Genomic DNA, 17,694 nt, shown 5'->3' on the forward strand with positions numbered 1-17,694 from the left:
GCTTCGCTATCCCATGTGAATTGCATGTGCGATGCTTAGCCTCGTTCGTAGTTCCTCACCGAAAGTGCACAAGAATAGCATATCAGATGCCAAGGCATCCTGACTACCAAGGGAGTAATCTGCCAAGAGTGTAAACCCAAGGGACGGCAGGTAGCATTGTCTTCGATTGCAACGATGACTCCTAGGAATCTACGAAGCACGAAGGAATGTCTTGGAGTCAAGCGGGATGCCCTCCAATTCGCAAGCGGCGGTACGTATCGGAGAAATTAGAGCCATCCAGGGCCTCTCTTCGTTGCCAAGAGCTGCAAGCCTCAAAAACCCTTGGCCAAAGCAAAAGCACGGTTCAGGTTTTCAATCCTTTGACCTCGAACCCCTAATAATAGTAGTGTTCATTGCCATACGGGCAAGTACCGCAACGGTATATCTCCCATCTCCCTCCGCTTTATTCGACGGTTATCCAGTAGTAATCACGGCCCTGAATCTTTTGTTGAAGAGAAGTGTGAAAGAAGTCCCCGGGTTCGTCGGAATTTCCAATAATTCAAAGCTTGAGATCGAGAAATGCCCGCAATTTAAAATCTCACAGGGCACCTGGTGACGACCATTTTTGTCTCAAGATGCACAGCCAGCCAGTGGCTGGGGATTGGCCGACAAATCGCCGTGATGATCTAATCCATCTCGTTTTATGTCCAATCATCATCAAGTCCCCGAGTCGGTCCAAACCCATCAATTCTCCGGTACAAATCACGTGGGTCCCCTAGCGCCCGCCTTACGGTGTCCCGTCCCCCCTGAGAAACGGCTCCGGGCCCCTGTTCCGGCTTAAGGCCGTATCTCGTATCGATAGAAATCTGTGTGAGGAAGATTCAGGTCGTAGCAAACACCGCCAAGATGGCTTGGCAGCATTGCGAAATACGCAAGAAAATCTGTTGGAAATTAATATGAGATTCGAAGGGGGAAAAAAAAAAAGATGATATACCATACGTGTATATATCGTTGCTTGCGCCTGGTTAGGAGGCCTCTGCTCCCGTTATGATCTTAAGCGAATGCGAAGAAGGATCAAATTGCGGCGCAGCACGGGAATCGTTGGACTTCTTTGGTATCTTTGTTGGCCGAATTGATTGGTGACACCAGCCAAGAAACGTCTCAAAGCATGGCTGACAGGGTGCAGATCCTATCCACAATCTTCGAATTGTTTGTTGGCTCAGTCGATTAAAAGCATTGCGAGCCCAAGGTCGATTTCTCTGGGATAGGTTCGAGGGTGTTCATCTCTTACAGTTTTCAACAGTATTCATCGCCGGAAGCTATTTCGACATTACTTTTTTCAGAGGGGTTTTCTTTCGCAATCTTCCTTACTTTCCCCATCGACGGCGATCATTAGAGCGAACCACCGACCGGACCGGCGCATAGGGCTGAAATAACCTCCGGCGCAGACTAGCGTCCATCTCCATCCTCAAGCCGACCAGCATGGTCCTCTCCCTCATCGGCTCAGCGATCGGCGCCATATTCAACATCATCAGCCTCATAGTCAACACGATATTTCGCCTCATAGGCGCCGGGATAGACTTCATCTTCAAAGCCCTCGGACTCCGCAAGCCAGCGCCCAAAGCAGTACGATGTAGCCACCAAGCGGAGCCGACTCTCGATTGCCCGGAGTGTGCTGTCGAGCAGGCCCGGGCAAAGAAATATAGATGGAAAATCATCTTGGGGCTTATTCTGCCTTTTTCGCTTCAGTCTCTTGATGTTACTATGTATGTTGGACTGGGAAAGGGGAGTCGGTTCTTCTTCGCGAGGCTAATGTGTAAATTATTTATCATACAGAATAGCAACGGCCTTGACAACCATCGCTCTAGAGTTTGGTGTGTACCTTGTTGTCTATACCACTCCGTATATATTATAAGTGCTAACTTGTTTTGCCATAGGCGAACTCGAGCAGCAAAACTGGATCGTCTCATCCTTCAACCTCACCTCTGCGGCCTTCATCCCCTTCTGGGGCAGCATGGCAGACATCTTCGGCCGCCACAGCACCATCCAGGTCGCCATGGCCCTCATGCTCATCGGCAGCGCCATCTGCACGGCATCTCCCACCAACGCGTTCGGGCTGCTCCTTTTCGGTCGAGCGATCCAAGGCATCGCCTGCGCGGGGCTCGACGTCGTTATTCGTGTTATTCTGGCCGATAAGGTATCTCTGAGGGAGAGTTCTACGAATTGGACCATCTTTTCCTTTGTTGGTGGAGTATCATTTGGTCTGGGACCGGTAGTTGGAGGTACGATAACAAATCTGATCCCAGCCTTCCCCTCCTCTACCGCTCCTTCTCACTCTTTTCACTAGGTTACTTAACTCAGGCCGACTGGCGATGGTGCTTCGGCATAAACCTCCCCATCGCCACAGCAGGCATCATCCTCATCCTCATCATCATCCGCAAAGAACTCCTCGGCCCCCAACCCATCCCCCAACTCTCCGAAACCCCCGAAACCGGCCGCCGAACCCGCTTCGCCTACCGGCTCAAAACCATCGACTACTGGGGCCAGGTCCTGTTCCTCCTGGGCTTCGGTCTGCTCATCCTGGCCCTCACGTGGGCGGGACCCATCTACCGCTGGGACTCGCCCGCCGTACTGGTGCCGCTGTGCGTGGGTGTGGTTACGATCGTGGCGTGGGGGGTCTGGGAGTTTTTGATGGCGCCGGATAGGATGTTGGGGTTGAGGTGGCCGTGGAAGGCGGCGATGGTGAAGTGGGATATTTTGACGGATAGGAATGTTGGGTTGTTGGTTTATTCGTCTTTTACGACTGGGATGGCTATGTTTTCGGTTTTCTACTTTTGCAGCATCTACTTTATTCTCGTGCTGGTAAGGATTCCTCAGATTCCATGCTTTTTCGCAGACTGATAACATTGGCTTTTTAGGGTATGGACCCCGCGGATGCTGGCGTCAATCTGATCTACTTTACACCAGGAGTAGCCGGTACGTCTCCCAAAGACAGGTTCCCCGAGCCTGCCCTTAGACGGACGTAAGAGTTACTAACTTCTTCTAGCGGGCATCTACATCTCGTCTCTCATGACGCGCTTCTGGCCCCGAAACACTTACTCGCCCATTCTCCTCGGCTCGGTCTGCCACGCCGTCGGCATCGGCATGTTAGCGTGGGCTCTGTATGTTGAGAGGAAGCCGGTGATTTATGGTATTATGGGGTTGATTGGTGCTGGTTCAGGCCTGCGCTTTGTTAGTGGTACGTAACATGCCGGCCCTACTTTCACTCGGTCTCTCACCACCTAACTCTGCTCTTTTCCAGTCCCCCTCCACGGCATCGGGATGTTTCCCAAGCACATAGCCACCATAGTCTCGCTCATCGCAGTCGCAAACCCCCTCGGCGGCACTATTGGCCATACCCTCATGTCGACCGTCTTCAACAACGTTGCTGGCGTGGATCCCAGCAGCGACCTCAAGACGGACTTTGGCTCTGTTCTCAAACTGCCGGAGGACCAGCGAGCTGCAGTTATCGAAAGGATCAAGGTGAGCCTCCCATCCCACCTCTCTTTACCTTTGGTTACTAACGCAGATTTGAAAATGAAGATGGGCATTATCTGGGCATACGTGACTCTCGTCCCTTTCATGGTCCTCGTACGTTTCCCACCTCACTTCCCCATGCCTCTGCACAGCCACTAACACCAAAGTTTTTCAGTGCGTCCTCGCCGCTAGCCTCCTCGGCACCGTCATCCTCCCCAAAGGCAAAGGCTCCGAAGAAGACCGCAGCAACAACATCGTCATCCACGAGCCCTACCCATGGGCCCTCCTCAGGGGCACCGCACGCAGCAAAACCTGGGAGCGCGTGGAGGCGAGCGAGATGGATGAGCTGACGGCACCGCGTCGCAAGGTTGAGCGTACTAGGGAAGAGAGTGCTTATGGGGGACGGGGAATGTATGAGCAGGAGGAGGAGATGATGCCGCCGAGGGAGGTGTATGTTCCTGGGAGGGAGGGGCAGCATGTTGGGGTTAGAGATGAGAGGAGGGAAGGGTACTCGCTTTGAAGGGCGCGGGCTTTGGTAATGATTTGATGAACTTCGAGGCACCTTTTTTTCTCGTTTCTTTTCTCGGGATACCCATTTTTGTTTGGCTGGGGATAGGCTGGCTTAGAGATAGATGTATGCCTAATACGTTTGCGAATAGATCTATCCTTTCTGTTCACTAGCACTCCTTCGTATCGAGAAAATAAGCTTGATTAGATGCATCTTCGATCTGTTCAGAGTTTCCTATCGCTCCCGCTAGGAGTATTGTGTCAATATCAAGTTTTTGGGTTAGACATATCATGTTCACTCAGTCGCATTTCAACAGATACATACTCCAGAGAGGGGTATTTATTCTTTCCCGTCCAAATATTTAAACCCTTCGTCGCGAGGGGAGAACAACACTACAAATACAATCCGTAATCCCTTCCGATTCTAGATTTACAGTCTTTTCCTGACAGCCTCATTCTACCGTCTCCAACCAAGTCCGAGCCTCCCTCCTGTATGCGTGAGAAAAAGAAAAGCGGAGAGAAGTAGAAAACGCCATGAATATGAAAAGGAAGATATCACAAACCCTCTAATTACCACGGAAGGAGAAGAAGCAAAAGAAAGGCCGTATAATCCATCCTCACTCTTTCCCCTCCTTCTCACCTCCCCTCCCCCTCCCCGAACAAGCCGGAAACGGCACCGGATCCGGCTCCCCCCTCTGCCTAATCCCCCTCAACAACTTATCCGTAAACTTCAGCACGCTTGACCCCATCCCTTTACTCCAATGCCTGCTATGCTCTGCGCTCTCGATGGTATGATCGAGTATGCGCCCCTTGTGATCGAACTGGAACGCGAAGAGGCCCATGAACTCCTGCGCCGCGGGGTGGTCGCCGCCGCCGCCTGAGATCCTGGCGGCCATGTTCCGGAGGAACTCGGAGGGTAGGGAGGAAGGTTCGGTGACCCATCGCACGACGAGGACGTCTTCGAGGGATCCGACGCGCAGGGGCGTGAAGGGGAGGGGGCCAGGTTGTAGGCGGATGGATTGGATCTCGAGGCCGACGTTGCCTATTATGGGAAGGCGGTTCCAGGCGAGGGGTGAGGACCAGAGGGCGGCTTTGTAGGCGGCTTTGCCGTTGGCGACGGGGAGGTGAGGGTGTGTGGAGGGGAAGAGGTGGAGGGAAATGTTGGGGGCGAGGATTTCGGAGGGGAGGGGTTGTTGGAGGATTGTGGGGAGGCGGTCTTTGAGGATTCGTATTGCTGTGGTTTGGGAAGGTTAGCTGGCGTTTGTCCTGGAAGATGTCTTTTTGTCTCGACTTGTAATTGTCAAGGAAAAGCAGAAGGGGAGAAACTCAACTCGTTCCTAGATTTAACCTCGTCTCGTCATCCAGCTTCTTCTTTCCGCCTTCCTCGGGCTCGGGCTCCTCGCCAGCCTGGACCCAATACGACCTCGACACCTGCAGCGTCACGGCTTCTCTCCCCGCCAGATATTGCGTCCTAGCACTCTGCAACGCCTCGATGTCGTGACATTGCACCCTGAGGCGTTTCCCTGACACCAGGAAGGGAAGGTGTCGCGCCGCTACCGCTCTCGACGAAAGTAACCGCCTCGTCCGAACTGGGCCGCTTCGCAGATTCGCGCCGCCGCTGGTCTGGAGTGTGTGGCGGGCGGTCCTCGTGGATGCTTGGGAGATAATCGATGCCATCTAAGCTCGAGAAGACGGATTCGGTGGTTGTGGGTTGGACTTATTTTGACATGTGCTCGTCACAGGCGTCCGTTTGTTTGTTCGAGGAATTGATTTGGAAGCTTTGGTTTTAGCGTTGAGCCGAGTGGGAGGAGGGGATGTTGTGGATTGTGGATCGTGAATGGCTGAACTGATAAGGTGACAAGTAGCTCGGGGATTAAATAGACTTCAATGCTGTGCTCCTGTTAATCGAAATGGAAGCTTTGGTGGAAAGTGAAGATTTCATTTCAAGTGGTAGAAGTCAGATTGCTAAGGATGTTGCAGAATTAAGGGGGGGAAGGAAGGAATTTCTTTCTTCCTTATTTTTTCTTGGTTTTGGTGATGTCAGTGACTTTTTTTTTTTCCTTTGAATCCGGCTGGGGTCGGGATCAATGATGGAACAAAGCCGCCCAAGCATCCAAGAGTCCAAGACCGTGGCTCCGTTCTGGTGATCTCGGCCTGCGAAGAATTAGTATTACTCAGTGCAATGCTACGAAGTACAATGCTACAATGTTACAATGCTACAGTGTCCGAAGTACTTTCTTGTTTGGGATTACGGAGTACAATTGTGACTGGAGCTGAGAGGGAATTGGGAAGGAGCCAATTGATCCTTGCCCGCTGCTTAGTACTCGCTACAAGTACACTACTGAGGTAGAAGCCCACTAATCATCGGCGGGGTCGTGCCCATTTTGGCCAATCAGATGCCTGGAAATGGCAATGCGTTTGCTGCTTCGGATCTTCTTTCCACGCGTGGCTTTTCCAGACGCTCTGTGAGGATGAACGTGCCAGGTTAAAATGATCATTTCGATTTTGAATGTGATAGACATCAATGATCCGAGACAAGTGGATGGGTCACTTGCTCTACAACGTAGAGTCTACGCCCATGAGGTCCATCTCATTAGGTGTCACAACAGTTGGACAGTATCATTGGTGCCTAAACTTGTGCATACTACAGGACCAGGCTTGAGAACATCAATGATCCATCTATTCCCTCCACCAGTCATTCCCCAACACAACTGGATCCTTCTGCCATTATTTCTCACCAAGGCAGCCCCACGTATAACGAGGCTGCAGTTGACAATTTCTATGAGCCAGGACTCTCGCGAAGATTGAGTAGGCAAAGAGTTTTTACAAATCTAGGAAGCCGACATGACGGTACATGTTGTTGGACAAGATACCGTGTCGAGAATTATTGATGACGATCGACCATCTTCCAGAGAGCTAGAGAACGAGAGAACGAGAGGGGATAATCTCAACCTCGAAGCAGGAAGCCGCCGATGCCGCCTCGAGGCCAAGGAAACCAGCATATCATCTCAGAGACATCAACGAGCATGAGAGCCAATTCCTTGATATCCTTGTAAGCGTAAATTGGAACCTGACCACACAGTAAAAACCCACCACCGCCTGTGAGCCCGCCTTCTCATCGACATCACTGCTGTCGTCGCTGATGTGCTCATACAAGATGGCGGAATACTCGCGACCACGGAATATTGCCCGGTATACCCTTTGAAACTTGACGGCGGGAACCGCCCATCGGTCCAAGACCGTCGAGGAAGCCCTCCTCAGGACTAATGCAATCACTTTTTGGTCGTCTTCGCTCCCGCTAGAAGAATGTGTCGAGAGTGTGTAATGTGTTACTAGCAACCACTTATTCACTATAGTCTCCGTAGAGGATGTATGATCGCGGAGTCTGATGGTTTGGGAGTCGCCATCGTGGGAATGTCCTTCGTCTGTGCTCGACAAACATCCTTTCATCTCCTCGGAACTACTCATTACGGGACCAACCGCCTTCCATCAAAAAGCAAAACAAACAGGAGCATTAGTATCCAGTTCCAGCTCCCCCATCACCGTCCAAAACCCCTTCCCCGTCCCCTCCTCCTCCGCCGCCGCCTGTCCCTCCACACCCTCCACGCACTTCGAAACAGGCATCCACGCACGGTACTCCCACTGCCCATCTCCATCGTCCGTCTCAAGACGACCAACTCCCCGATATTGTTTATGACACCACGGCCGACCCTCTATCAAGGCCTCCGACACAAGCGCCTCGGCGACCAAATACCCGACGGTCACCACGCATTCCTCCAGCGCGTCCAGCTGCGACACTATCGCGGCCAAGTGCGGAAACACGTCCGCCTTCCACCTCGCCACGCAATCTTCCCTGTCCATCCTGTAGTGGAACCACTCGAATCGGGGGCTGACGTGGAGCTGGCGCAGGCAGGGGAATGCTTTCGGGACGGCGTCGATCATGGAGCAGAAGGCTTTTAGCCTGGCATCGCAAGCTTCTTGGGCTGCGGCGGTCATCGGCGGGTCTATGGGGCTGTAGATGCGGAAGAAGTCATATTTTAGCTCGACGGATCGGATGGCTTCTCGGCGTTGGGGGAGGAGGAGTTCGGGGAGGAGGCGGAGGAGAGTGGGGTTGTTTGATATGTGGAAGGTATTGGTTCCGTAGAGGACCTCGACCGCTTCGGTGTATCTGAAAAGCAAAAGAGATTTAGGTTCTAGATAAAAAAAAAAGGGGGGGGGGGGGGGAGGGTGAGATGTTGATCAAGCTGAACTTACGCCTGGCGACAAGTAAGTAGCCAGCCCATAACCCCTGGGTAACACTTCGAGGGCATCTCCCCCGACCATGTATGGCACTCAACGCCACGCCCATCAAAACATCTATCGACAAACGGCTCCCTAATCCCCCCTTCGCCCCTTTTACCTCTCCGGACAACACTTTCACAGTTGTGATGACACACCGAGCCGTGCCATATCCACCTCTTCGGCTGGCCCGTGTCAACAGCATACCCGTTCACCCGCCGAGGACTATCGGGCCGGGCGATCTTATGCCCACAGTGAGGAACCTCGCGGAAGAGGTATGCACTTTCGCCACGGTATGTCTCCTCTATGTCCTCCTTGTCCATGACAACCTTGGGGTGTCCAAAAGTGAGGTTTATATGCAAGATACGTTCGCCAAAGGCCTCTATCAGGATCTTTCGGCGTACCTCGTACGGTAGCCGGAAGAAGAGACTGGAAGCCGTGGAGCCCGCCGCAGAGTGAACCAGTGATTCATTGGAGCTTGAGGCCGTGAGGGGCCGCGGTCGCTCTTCTGGGAGGACGGGACACTGGTCCACGGGCCAGTCATCGCTCTTGGAGAGTTCTGATGGGTGTGAAGAGGAACTTTGGGAATTATGAGATGGGAATGGCAGGACTCGGCGCACCCATTTCTTGAACTTGGACATTGTAGCTGGGGAATCGGTTCAGAAGATAGGGCTTGTCTCCGCATTTTCTTTCCCACATGTCGCTTTTGTAGTCTTGCGATCTTGGATGATCAGGAGATAGAAACGCGGGGTTGCACCTCACCTCGAAAGATGTTGGAAGAGCCTCGGTCGACACGACCCTGGTTCTTCGCACATTACACGGACCGCCGTGTGGCTCTGGATTGGAGATTGAGGGTATAAACTATTATGTTCTTTAAGCCGATTCTGACTTACACGGCTTCAAACATCTACGAGTAAGTTTAGAACCTCAAAAGAGTTATTAGATGCGAATACCAAGGAAGAGAAGGATGAGGTCTAAGAGAAAACCAACAATAAATAATGATGAGTGAAAACAATTGTATGTTAAAAGAAAATAGGAGGGGAAAAGGGCAAAAAGCTCGCTCGGGGTTCGCTCCCAGGATCGAATCCCAGTTGCTTGCCGCGAGCTACGAAAATTTGCAATTTTCTAACCTTCTGAGCGCTCCAATGACCACTTGGCCACTGGTCGTGGTCTCTCCACTTGAGCTACTCGGCTGGAAGTTCTGGCCTTGGACTCATATATAAAGGATATGGCAGAGCCCGGATGTGTCGAGGAAGGAGGGAGGGAGGAGGAGTCCGAGGGTTCCTTCTGTCACATCGGAATAGCTGATTTCCGGGTTGCTTGTAAGTCAGATCAAGATGAGAGAAAGAAAAACGAGTCATACTTCACACCTACGAGGAGAGGACAGTTGGAGAAGACTGTGGTTTACGGCCATTTACTATCTTGCCTCTCTGTAGTTGTAGCTATTGTACACCCTCTTCCTAGGCTCTTTCTTCCGAGCCCAGCTCTTCGGGAAACCCAATTTCAATAAACTCTCTCCCGATCCGGGCGATCGAACCGCACTTTACCGCCCTTCAAATGGTAATACCCCAAAGCCTTCTTGCACGCTCCGCCCCAACCCAAACGATCCCGTCTCCAAGCCCGATCGCCGTGCCCATCATGCGATCTCTGCAACCAAATCACAGGCCTCCCGCCCACGCCCTCACCCACGCCCACACGGAGCGTGTCTCCATTTTCACCAGCGTACTCTCCAGCAAGAGATCCACCGACGTCGCTCTCCTCGGGGTTAAACGTCTTCGTCGGCTGTCTCCGCATCATGGCCTCAACGGCATCAGACGCCGAAATCTCCACCCAAAAGTCGAGCCCGCGTAGCTGGTCGAGGTAGATTATGAAGATGCAGACGGCCGAGCTGATCACCGCCGCCACCCAGAAGACCCAGAATGCGTCGCCTTCGGGTCCGTAACTGCCCTCGATAGCGAGGATGCTGCTCACGACGGTGATGGGTAAGAGGAGGCCTCCTAGGTAGGTTACTCTGTCGAGGCTCCGCTTGTTGATCTCTTCCTTGTCGGGATCCCTGATGTTCTCGCCGTAAGTTGTACTGTTGTTGCGTCCGGGGTTTCCTCCGGAAGCGATCGTCCCTCGAACGGGAATGTTGATCGACTCTGGTGCTGGACGTGGACAGACGCCCATGACGGGAGAGTTCGTATTAACAATGGTGCCCAATCGGCTGCGCGCTCGTACGACGAGCCTTTCCCAGTCCTCCAACGTAATTCTAAAGGCTATATCCCTCGCCAGAGAAAGGTACCGCGCCATGTCAACATTCTTCTCTAGCGCGTGAATCATCTCCCAGATGAGTGCGTGCAGCTTGCTGTTGTTGGTATGCCACATTTCCGGTGGCGGTAACATTTCGAAGAGGTCGATCCACCGACGGTAAACAAGTCTGGAAATGACTTCCATGAGCCCTTCTTCCATGATACTTCCATGCTCAACCATTGCTAGAAGTTCATCCTCGAGAGAAGGTATTTCGTCGCTTTCTGCCAAGCGGATATCTGGTAAGTGGTCGCGGTCGTCCGGAAATAATTCATTCAGCCTCATTACCGACGGCTTTCTGCGAGCCTTTGTGAGTAGAGAGCTGTTCTCTTTCCAATACTGCTTCTCCAGGAATAGAACCACGTTATACCAAGGCCGCCATACCGAGACGCGGCAGAAGGCGGCGCTGATACTATCCCTTCCCACCTCCCTCACAGCCGGCTTGCTCATGACATCTAAGGAATCACCGGTGCTCCTAATCCATCTCTTTTCACACTCCGTTTTGCCACATTGCTTAGCCACTAATTCGGGATACTCCCAGTGGGCCCAGTCAATGTCCAAATTCTTGAACATGGGTCGGAACCCCGTTCTCTCAGCATGCGCTTCGAGGAATGCGCAATCGATATTGAACTCGGCCTTGATCTCCCGGACGTAGTCTGCTGGAAGGCCATGGACGATGAACAGAGCGTCACAGTCTCCCCAGGTGTCAATGGCCTGACGTAACTTTCCGACTGTAGCTGGACGGCACGCTTTGTTAATCCTCCAAGTCTCCTTTCCCGTAGCTTCGAGAATATGTACAGGGGCTTCGTTCTTAAGATCACCCTCCTCCCTCGCTCGCTTTGGAGGGGGGGATGGGGTGTGGAATGAGTGGCGTTTATGAGAGGCCCTGCCAGCGTTTGTCGTGTTGCTGGCCCGTTGGGAGCCAACTGGCTCCGGGGAAGATAGCTCCTCGCTGTCCATGTTGATGCTCTGGCGTGCGTGTGCGTGGTATCGCTTGAAATTCTCGGCAAGGCCACCAAGTCTATTATAGGAGAAAGAAGGTGTGTAAATGCGGCGCTTTGTGTGCTGCAACCTTGAGATTTTTAGTTGGAGACGGTCGTTTATGGAGAAGAAACGAGGGATGAGTAGAGAACAGAGAAGGGAAACTATAGAGAAGGTGAGTTTTGACTCTTCCACGATGCTCTTTCCGTTTCTCAAATCCTCGAGGTCGGCGTTTTATATTTCTCACTCCCTCCTTCCATCATCGCTCGATGCGAGAAGAATAGTGAGTAGCACCTTCCACCACGTGGAACCTAGGAAAAAAATCTAGAAATATCGCCATCTCATCTCACCGCTGCCGTTGGCCCCAATCCTACGCTCCACCCTTATAAAGACCTTAATAAACAACCCAAGCGTGCTAAGTCAGTTGGTTCTTGCGCAAAGCCGAAAAGAAGCAAGGCCACCCCAGCTTCATCCGTCCCGAACAATTGAACGGCTCGAGTGTGAGTGGAGATTGAAACCAACCGCCATTATGATCCCACTGAGATGATCACGAGCTTGGAAAGACGGAGACCCCGTGAGCCTTTGTTTTTACAATTTTTCTAGACTTTTTTGGAATCCCAATTCTTTTTTTCTCGTTCTTTTGTTTTTCTTTTCTATTCATCGAATATCTAGAGGGAGCGAAGTATCAATTGTGTTCCTCCTCGCTCAACTTGAGAGGTAGCACTAGATTGTCTCCGGAATGTCCGTTTCAAGAAACAGACAGTTCATACAAGAGCATTCAATAGAAACAGGCTCCCAAGGCGGAAAGACTTGATGCGAAACCAAGCTAGACCAAGAACCTACTCCGTGGCTCATCAGGCTTACACCAACCCTGCAATCTAAAGTCTCACAACCACAAGGCTCGGGAGCTTACACGAGCATTCCAACTTCCATCTCCGCCTGAGCTTGGGTCAGGGACGACGTCTCACTAGTTACACAAGAGAGCCTCAACTCTCTCCCTCCGCAAGAGAGAACAAGCGAGAACCGACTAGTGTCGTACTATCAAAGGCCATCTTCAGGTTAGAGGCACCATCAAGAGACAACCAACACCACTCTCAGAAACCACCAACATGCACAACTTCACAATCCTGCAGAAATCCAAGGAAAAAAATAACGAAAATGGAAAAAAGAAAAATAATGCAATCTCGCTAGAATACCCTACCTACCCTACCCTACCCAGACCAATCCCTCCCTGTTTGGGTCCGTACATGAGAATACGTGCTGTCAAACAATGGCTTCCCCGTTTTTCTCTTTCCATATATGAAGAAGAATAAGCTCTCAAACTTCAAAACGAGGCTTGATTCCTCCAGCCGAAACTGCTCTTCTTCTTTCCTTGCCTTCTCTTTTTTTGAAGTCGGGTTTGCCATACAATAAACAACAGCCGGAAGGTGAAAGAACAGAAAGAGAAAGACACAGAAAAGAGGTATGTGATGAGAGAAAACAGAACCCATAGAAAACAGTCCGGCTTCTCGACTCTTCTCCCCTTCTGAAAATGGATCGTGCAGGAAAAAAAACATCTTGATGAATGCTCACCAGCCCAAACACACCCGATCCGCTTTCGTCGCTATTTTCGACACCTTCAACATCGGAGTCCGCTCGTCTCCCCCTTTCGAAACGCTTCATCCCTTATCCCCAAACACATGAAAAAAAGAAACACAAAAAAAGAGAGCCAAAAATATGATCCAGCCAAAGACTCCACACCCAGTCAAAACACCCATCACCCATCAACCTTCACTCTCTCAACCCCCCTTTCCACTCAGACGCCCCCTCAACTCGCCCCATTCCTCCCAATCGTAAGATGAATCCCATCATCATCATCCCCATCATGATGCAACGTGACGCTATTAAACTCCTCAAACGGATCCGTCCCGTCCCCGGGCGTCGCGAGCCCGCTGTCCAGCGGCACGCCCTTTAGGTGCTGCTGCATCGGCCGCGACCCGCTAATGTCCACGCTCTCGCTCTCCTTGACGTTGCGGAAGTTGATCGTGTCGATGCCGCGGCCCGCGTTGGGCACGATGGGCGGCTTCATGTGGCGGATGAGCGCCCATTGCGTCGTGCGGAAGAACGGGTGCGCTTTGATGTCGGACGCGCCGGCGCGGGCTCCTAATCTCCTGTTTTCGTCTTTGATGAGGAGTTTGCGGATGAGGGATTTGCAGAGGCTGAGGCAGAAGTTAGGTTAGAGCGTATTTTCGTTGCCAAAAAAAAAAAAAAAATAAAAAAATAAAAAATAAAAATTTAAAAAAATAACTGGGGTCGACATATTGACATAAGAGAGACGAGGTGAACATACTTTGAGACGGGCTCCTTGTTGGGACTGTCAGGGAAGGGAATATCCTCCCTCAAGATGTTGGCAAACGTCGCATTCCGGTTCTTGCCCTTGAACGGCGTCGTGCCGTAAAGCATCTCGTAGATCAGGATCCCCAGCGTCCACCAGTCCACCGCGCTGGTGTGCCCGCTGCCCTTAATCACCTCGGGAGCTATGTACTCCTCCGTCCCCACGAACGAGTTGGTCCGGAAGTCCGCGATGCACGACCTCGTGTCTATCGTCGGGAGGGAGTTGGTGCTCGCTCCGTTCTTGCCGACGATCATCGTCGGCTTTCCGCCGGGTCCTGATTGTTTCGAGAGGTCGAAATCGGAAAGCATGATGTGGCCGGATTGGTGGAGGAGAATGTCTAGAGACGAAAGAAGATTAGCAAGATGGGTTGGCTTGGGAACGACAAGTGATCTATCCCATGTGTGTGTGTGTCACCGTGTGCACATACTCTCCGGTTTTAGGTCACGGTAAATGAAGCCCATAAGATGAAGGTACTCCAGCGCCGCCGTCACCTCAGCAGCGTAGAACCTCGCATCGTCCTCATTGATACACTTCCCCGGCCGCGTCTGCAGCGCCCTGAAGAACTCGCCGCCGCTGCAGTATTCCATGCACAGGTAGAGGTAATCTTCGGACTGGAAGGAGTGGTAGAGGGTGACGATGAAGGGGTGGTTACTCGTGGCCAGGATCTCTTGTTCGGCGAGCGCTCGCTTGATCTTGTTTCGTTTAATCATTTCCTTTTTGCTCAACACTGTGATTCGAGATGGTTAGCGATGGGGCATGTTATTGTGTAGTAAGGTGTCGAGTCAATGAAGTCTTGCTTCCACCTCAATGGAGGCGATAGGACAAAAAGCATACCCTTCATGGCGTATAGCCTACTGCTCTTCTTCTCCCGCACCAAATAGACCTTGCCCACATCTCCTTTCCCAATCAACTTAATCTTGTCAAAACTCTGAGGCCCAACCTCAACATCCCGGATCTTTATCGAGTTCGAACTATACGTTCTCCTAAACGTAGCCGGCGTCCTCGTCGTCGCCGGCGGCAGCGCACCGAGCGTATCGTTATCTTGGATGCTCATGCTGCGATTCCTCGCCGCATCTCCCGCCGCTCCCGCCGCCGTCGCCGCAGGCTTCCCATCCACAAGACCGAGGTGTCCCGAGTCCTTGCTCACCAATAGCGGGTCCTTTCCCAACTCCGCCGTAGCCGGCCTCTCGCCGCTCCCCTTACCCTTGGCGAACAGACCCTGGGCATTGGGGGCGCTGGCTACTCTCCTAAGCTTCCGAGCGAGCTCCTCCTTTGTGGCGGCGGTGGGCTGGTCGATGATGGCGCCGGCGCCCCCGTTGACCTTGATGTCGGGAGTGTCCGGGGGACTGGGCGGCACGGAACCCTCGTTGCGGTGTCGTAGGCCGGGGAGGCCTTGGTGGGCGAAATAGGGGTTCGCGTGGGCGGTGGGGCTGATTGTGTCCTCGAGGGGGTTCCCCTCGGAGGCGACGGTCTGGGAGCGAAGCCGGCCGACGGTGCTGCTGAAGAACCGCGTGGAGCGGAAGGTGCCGCCCTTTGTGGAATTGGAACTGTTGTCGAGGTGGTGTTGCGAGGAGAAGGAAGAGGAGCCGAGGGCGGCGTGGCTATTGTTGTTGCTGCTGGTGTGGTGTGCTGCGGAGGAGGTGGAGTGACCGGCGTTGGAGGAGCTACCGGGGCTGTTGGAGGCGAAGCTGTTGATGCGGAAGAAATTCTTCAGCTTCTGATTGAACTGGCTGCTGTTGCCATGGGCGTTCTTGGTGGATGGCATTTCGTCGGCGGCGTCGTGGGCGTGGGGTGGGCTATTATTATTATTATGCGACTCGTCGCGGTTCCATGGCGATTTGAGCGAATTGATGAGGCGGTTATGACGGGTCTTGGACGAGGGAGCGGTTGTTGTAAAGTGGACGGTGGAGGGGGCGGTGCTGGACGAGAGGGGAGAATTATTGGCGTGTTGCAAGGATGTTGTCGAGGAATGGGAGTGAGAGCCTGAGCCCGAACGAGAACCCGAATGGGAACGGGGGAGGAACTGGGGCGCCACAGCGCTGGTGGTGGTGCTGGCGGTGGCCATTTTTACTGCGCTTGGGGGTTTCAGTCGGCGTCGGTGTCGGTGTCGGTGTTTGTTTTTGGCGCTGCTGCCGTTGGCGTCAGGTGCTGGCGTCAGCGTCAGTGTCGGTGTCAGTCAGCGTCAGGTACCACCGGGTACTATCTGGCCGCGCTGGCAGATAATGCAGTCGTTGCTGGCTGCGTTCAACAGGCGGACGGGCTTGGGTATTTTTATGTCCCTTCTTTCTTTTTCAGCCTCTTTTTTTCAGCTCAATCGATCGATCAATCGTGTCCAATATTCGTTTCGACACAGCCTGACCAGGCAGGATTGTCTCTTGAGGCTGAGGCTTAGTCGTCGCTGCGAGCCAGTGAGAGAGTAAAGGGTGGTGCTGTGCTGGCAACGGATCAGGTGTAACTGCGCGTTGGCTACTATAACAAGCAAGCCAGCTTCAGCTTGACGATTCAGTTGAGTAGTGCGGCTATGCGGGACCAAGGTCCTGGAGGACTTCTGCCGATTGATACCCGCTACTAGTAGAGGCTATCAACCAGTGTCGACGCTATTATTGACAACCTTCCCAACCTTCTGGTACTGGCACTGGTGGAAATCCGCGCATCGGATTTCTAGAATCAAGAATCGAAGAGCTGCGATTCGAACCTGTCCGGCACCGAACCTCTTAAATGCCCTTCCTTCCAAAAAAAAGACTCTCTTGTACTTCGTACCGGTCAATCCAGTCGCTTCGAACGGTGGGTTTTCGGACAGGAGGCTAAATGTGGATGAGCGCGAGTGGTCTGCTCCCGGCGTATTAATACGGGGTCCGTGGCGAGGTTTCTTCGAACGGGGGAATTTGAAGCAGGACTTCTCTTAAGGAACAAGACAAAGCAAGGGGAAAATCCATCAATGAAAGGGGAACAACATTGAAGAACTTGATTATGACGGGTGCCTTGCGATACTTAAACTCATTACTAAAGGTGCTACAAGCTACACATAATACGACTCAAGTTACTCAAACTGGATCCAGGTCTCGGGATTGAGCCCTTAAGTAAACTTACGAATACGTGGGGGAGGCAAGTGGGACGTGGGCTTGAAGAGACATGGAAAGAGAATCACGCAAGCGGCAAGCCTTCCAAGGAAATTGTCCCGTTTGGTGCTGGTGTTAAGCAAGGTGATGCCATCAATTGGGGATTGAACTGATCCATGGAGAAATGGAGCCAGCGAGAGACCAGACCAAACCAGCCAGGCACACCGGATAACACTGTGCCAGAAGTACCGTCACCTGTTTCCAGAGGTACTCGTGTACGAAGACTGAGAATTGATTTGAGGCTTGAAGTATCTGAAGATCGTTGGTTCCTGTCAGGTCAGTTGGGAGCCAGGCCTCTCTCTCCCCTGCCCTGCCCTGTCCAAGCCTAAACCCCAAATCCCGGGCAACAAGCGCTGCGCATCTCGCTGCCAACCGGACCACTGAGCCAACGTGGTTTCGGACGTGGGCTGGCCAGCTCAACTTGTTGGGACAAGCACAACAGGGTGTCTCTCGCTTAACTCGAGCCCATCTCCGGTGGAAGATGAGAGTGGCATCCCTAATTAACCTACTTCACGATGTACACGCTGACTTGAAAATTGGTACTACAGTTTATTCTTATGATTAAACTACTTCGCACGCTAACTTCAAGGCAGTGTTTCTGAAACTTTGTTGCTTTTTCCCCCATCTTCCTCGCCGTCGCCTCATTCCGAG

At 52.5% G+C, this 17,694-nt stretch overlaps 4 protein-coding genes and 1 pseudogene across 4 annotated transcripts; 1 reads left to right on the top strand and 4 right to left on the bottom strand.

Moving 5' to 3' along the window:
- Positions 1-1,461: 1,461 nt before the first annotated feature.
- Positions 1,462-4,015, top strand: SAPIO_CDS3981 (uncharacterized protein; the record flags this gene model as incomplete). The annotated part of the gene is made up of 10 exons (XM_016786647.1): positions 1,462-1,605; positions 1,729-1,745; positions 1,816-1,853; positions 1,917-2,261; positions 2,327-2,841; positions 2,898-2,955; positions 3,026-3,217; positions 3,281-3,501; positions 3,562-3,609; positions 3,671-4,015. The coding sequence occupies 10 exons, from the start codon at positions 1,462-1,464 to the stop codon at positions 4,013-4,015; spliced, it is 1,923 nt and encodes a 640-aa protein (XP_016643623.1).
- A 604-nt stretch (positions 4,016-4,619) lies between these two features.
- On the bottom strand, positions 4,620-5,679 carry SAPIO_CDS3982 (uncharacterized protein; the record flags this gene model as incomplete). Its single annotated transcript, XM_016786648.1, has 2 exons — positions 4,620-5,236; positions 5,334-5,679. The coding sequence occupies 2 exons, from the start codon at positions 5,677-5,679 to the stop codon at positions 4,620-4,622; spliced, it is 963 nt and encodes a 320-aa protein (XP_016643624.1).
- A 1,812-nt stretch (positions 5,680-7,491) lies between these two features.
- Positions 7,492-8,921, bottom strand: SAPIO_CDS3983 (uncharacterized protein; the record flags this gene model as incomplete). Its single annotated transcript, XM_016786649.1, has 2 exons — positions 7,492-8,170; positions 8,488-8,921. 2 exons carry the CDS (start codon positions 8,919-8,921, stop codon positions 7,492-7,494), a joined length of 1,113 nt encoding a protein of 370 aa, XP_016643625.1.
- Positions 8,922-9,783: 862 nt separating this feature from the next.
- On the bottom strand, positions 9,784-11,529 carry SAPIO_CDS3984 (annotated as a pseudogene; the record flags this gene model as incomplete).
- Positions 11,530-13,357: 1,828 nt separating this feature from the next.
- On the bottom strand, positions 13,358-15,989 carry SAPIO_CDS3985 (AGC/RSK protein kinase; the record flags this gene model as incomplete). The annotated part of the gene is made up of 4 exons (XM_016786650.1): positions 13,358-13,748; positions 13,880-14,261; positions 14,352-14,651; positions 14,759-15,989. 4 exons carry the CDS (start codon positions 15,987-15,989, stop codon positions 13,358-13,360), a joined length of 2,304 nt encoding a protein of 767 aa, XP_016643626.1.
- Between the last annotated feature and the right edge of the window lie 1,705 nt (positions 15,990-17,694).

This window comes from Scedosporium apiospermum, assembly GCF_000732125.1.
Source record: "Scedosporium apiospermum strain IHEM 14462 chromosome Unknown SEQ_SAPIO_0090, whole genome shotgun sequence".
Taxonomy (NCBI): Eukaryota; Fungi; Ascomycota; class Sordariomycetes; order Microascales; family Microascaceae; genus Scedosporium; species Scedosporium apiospermum.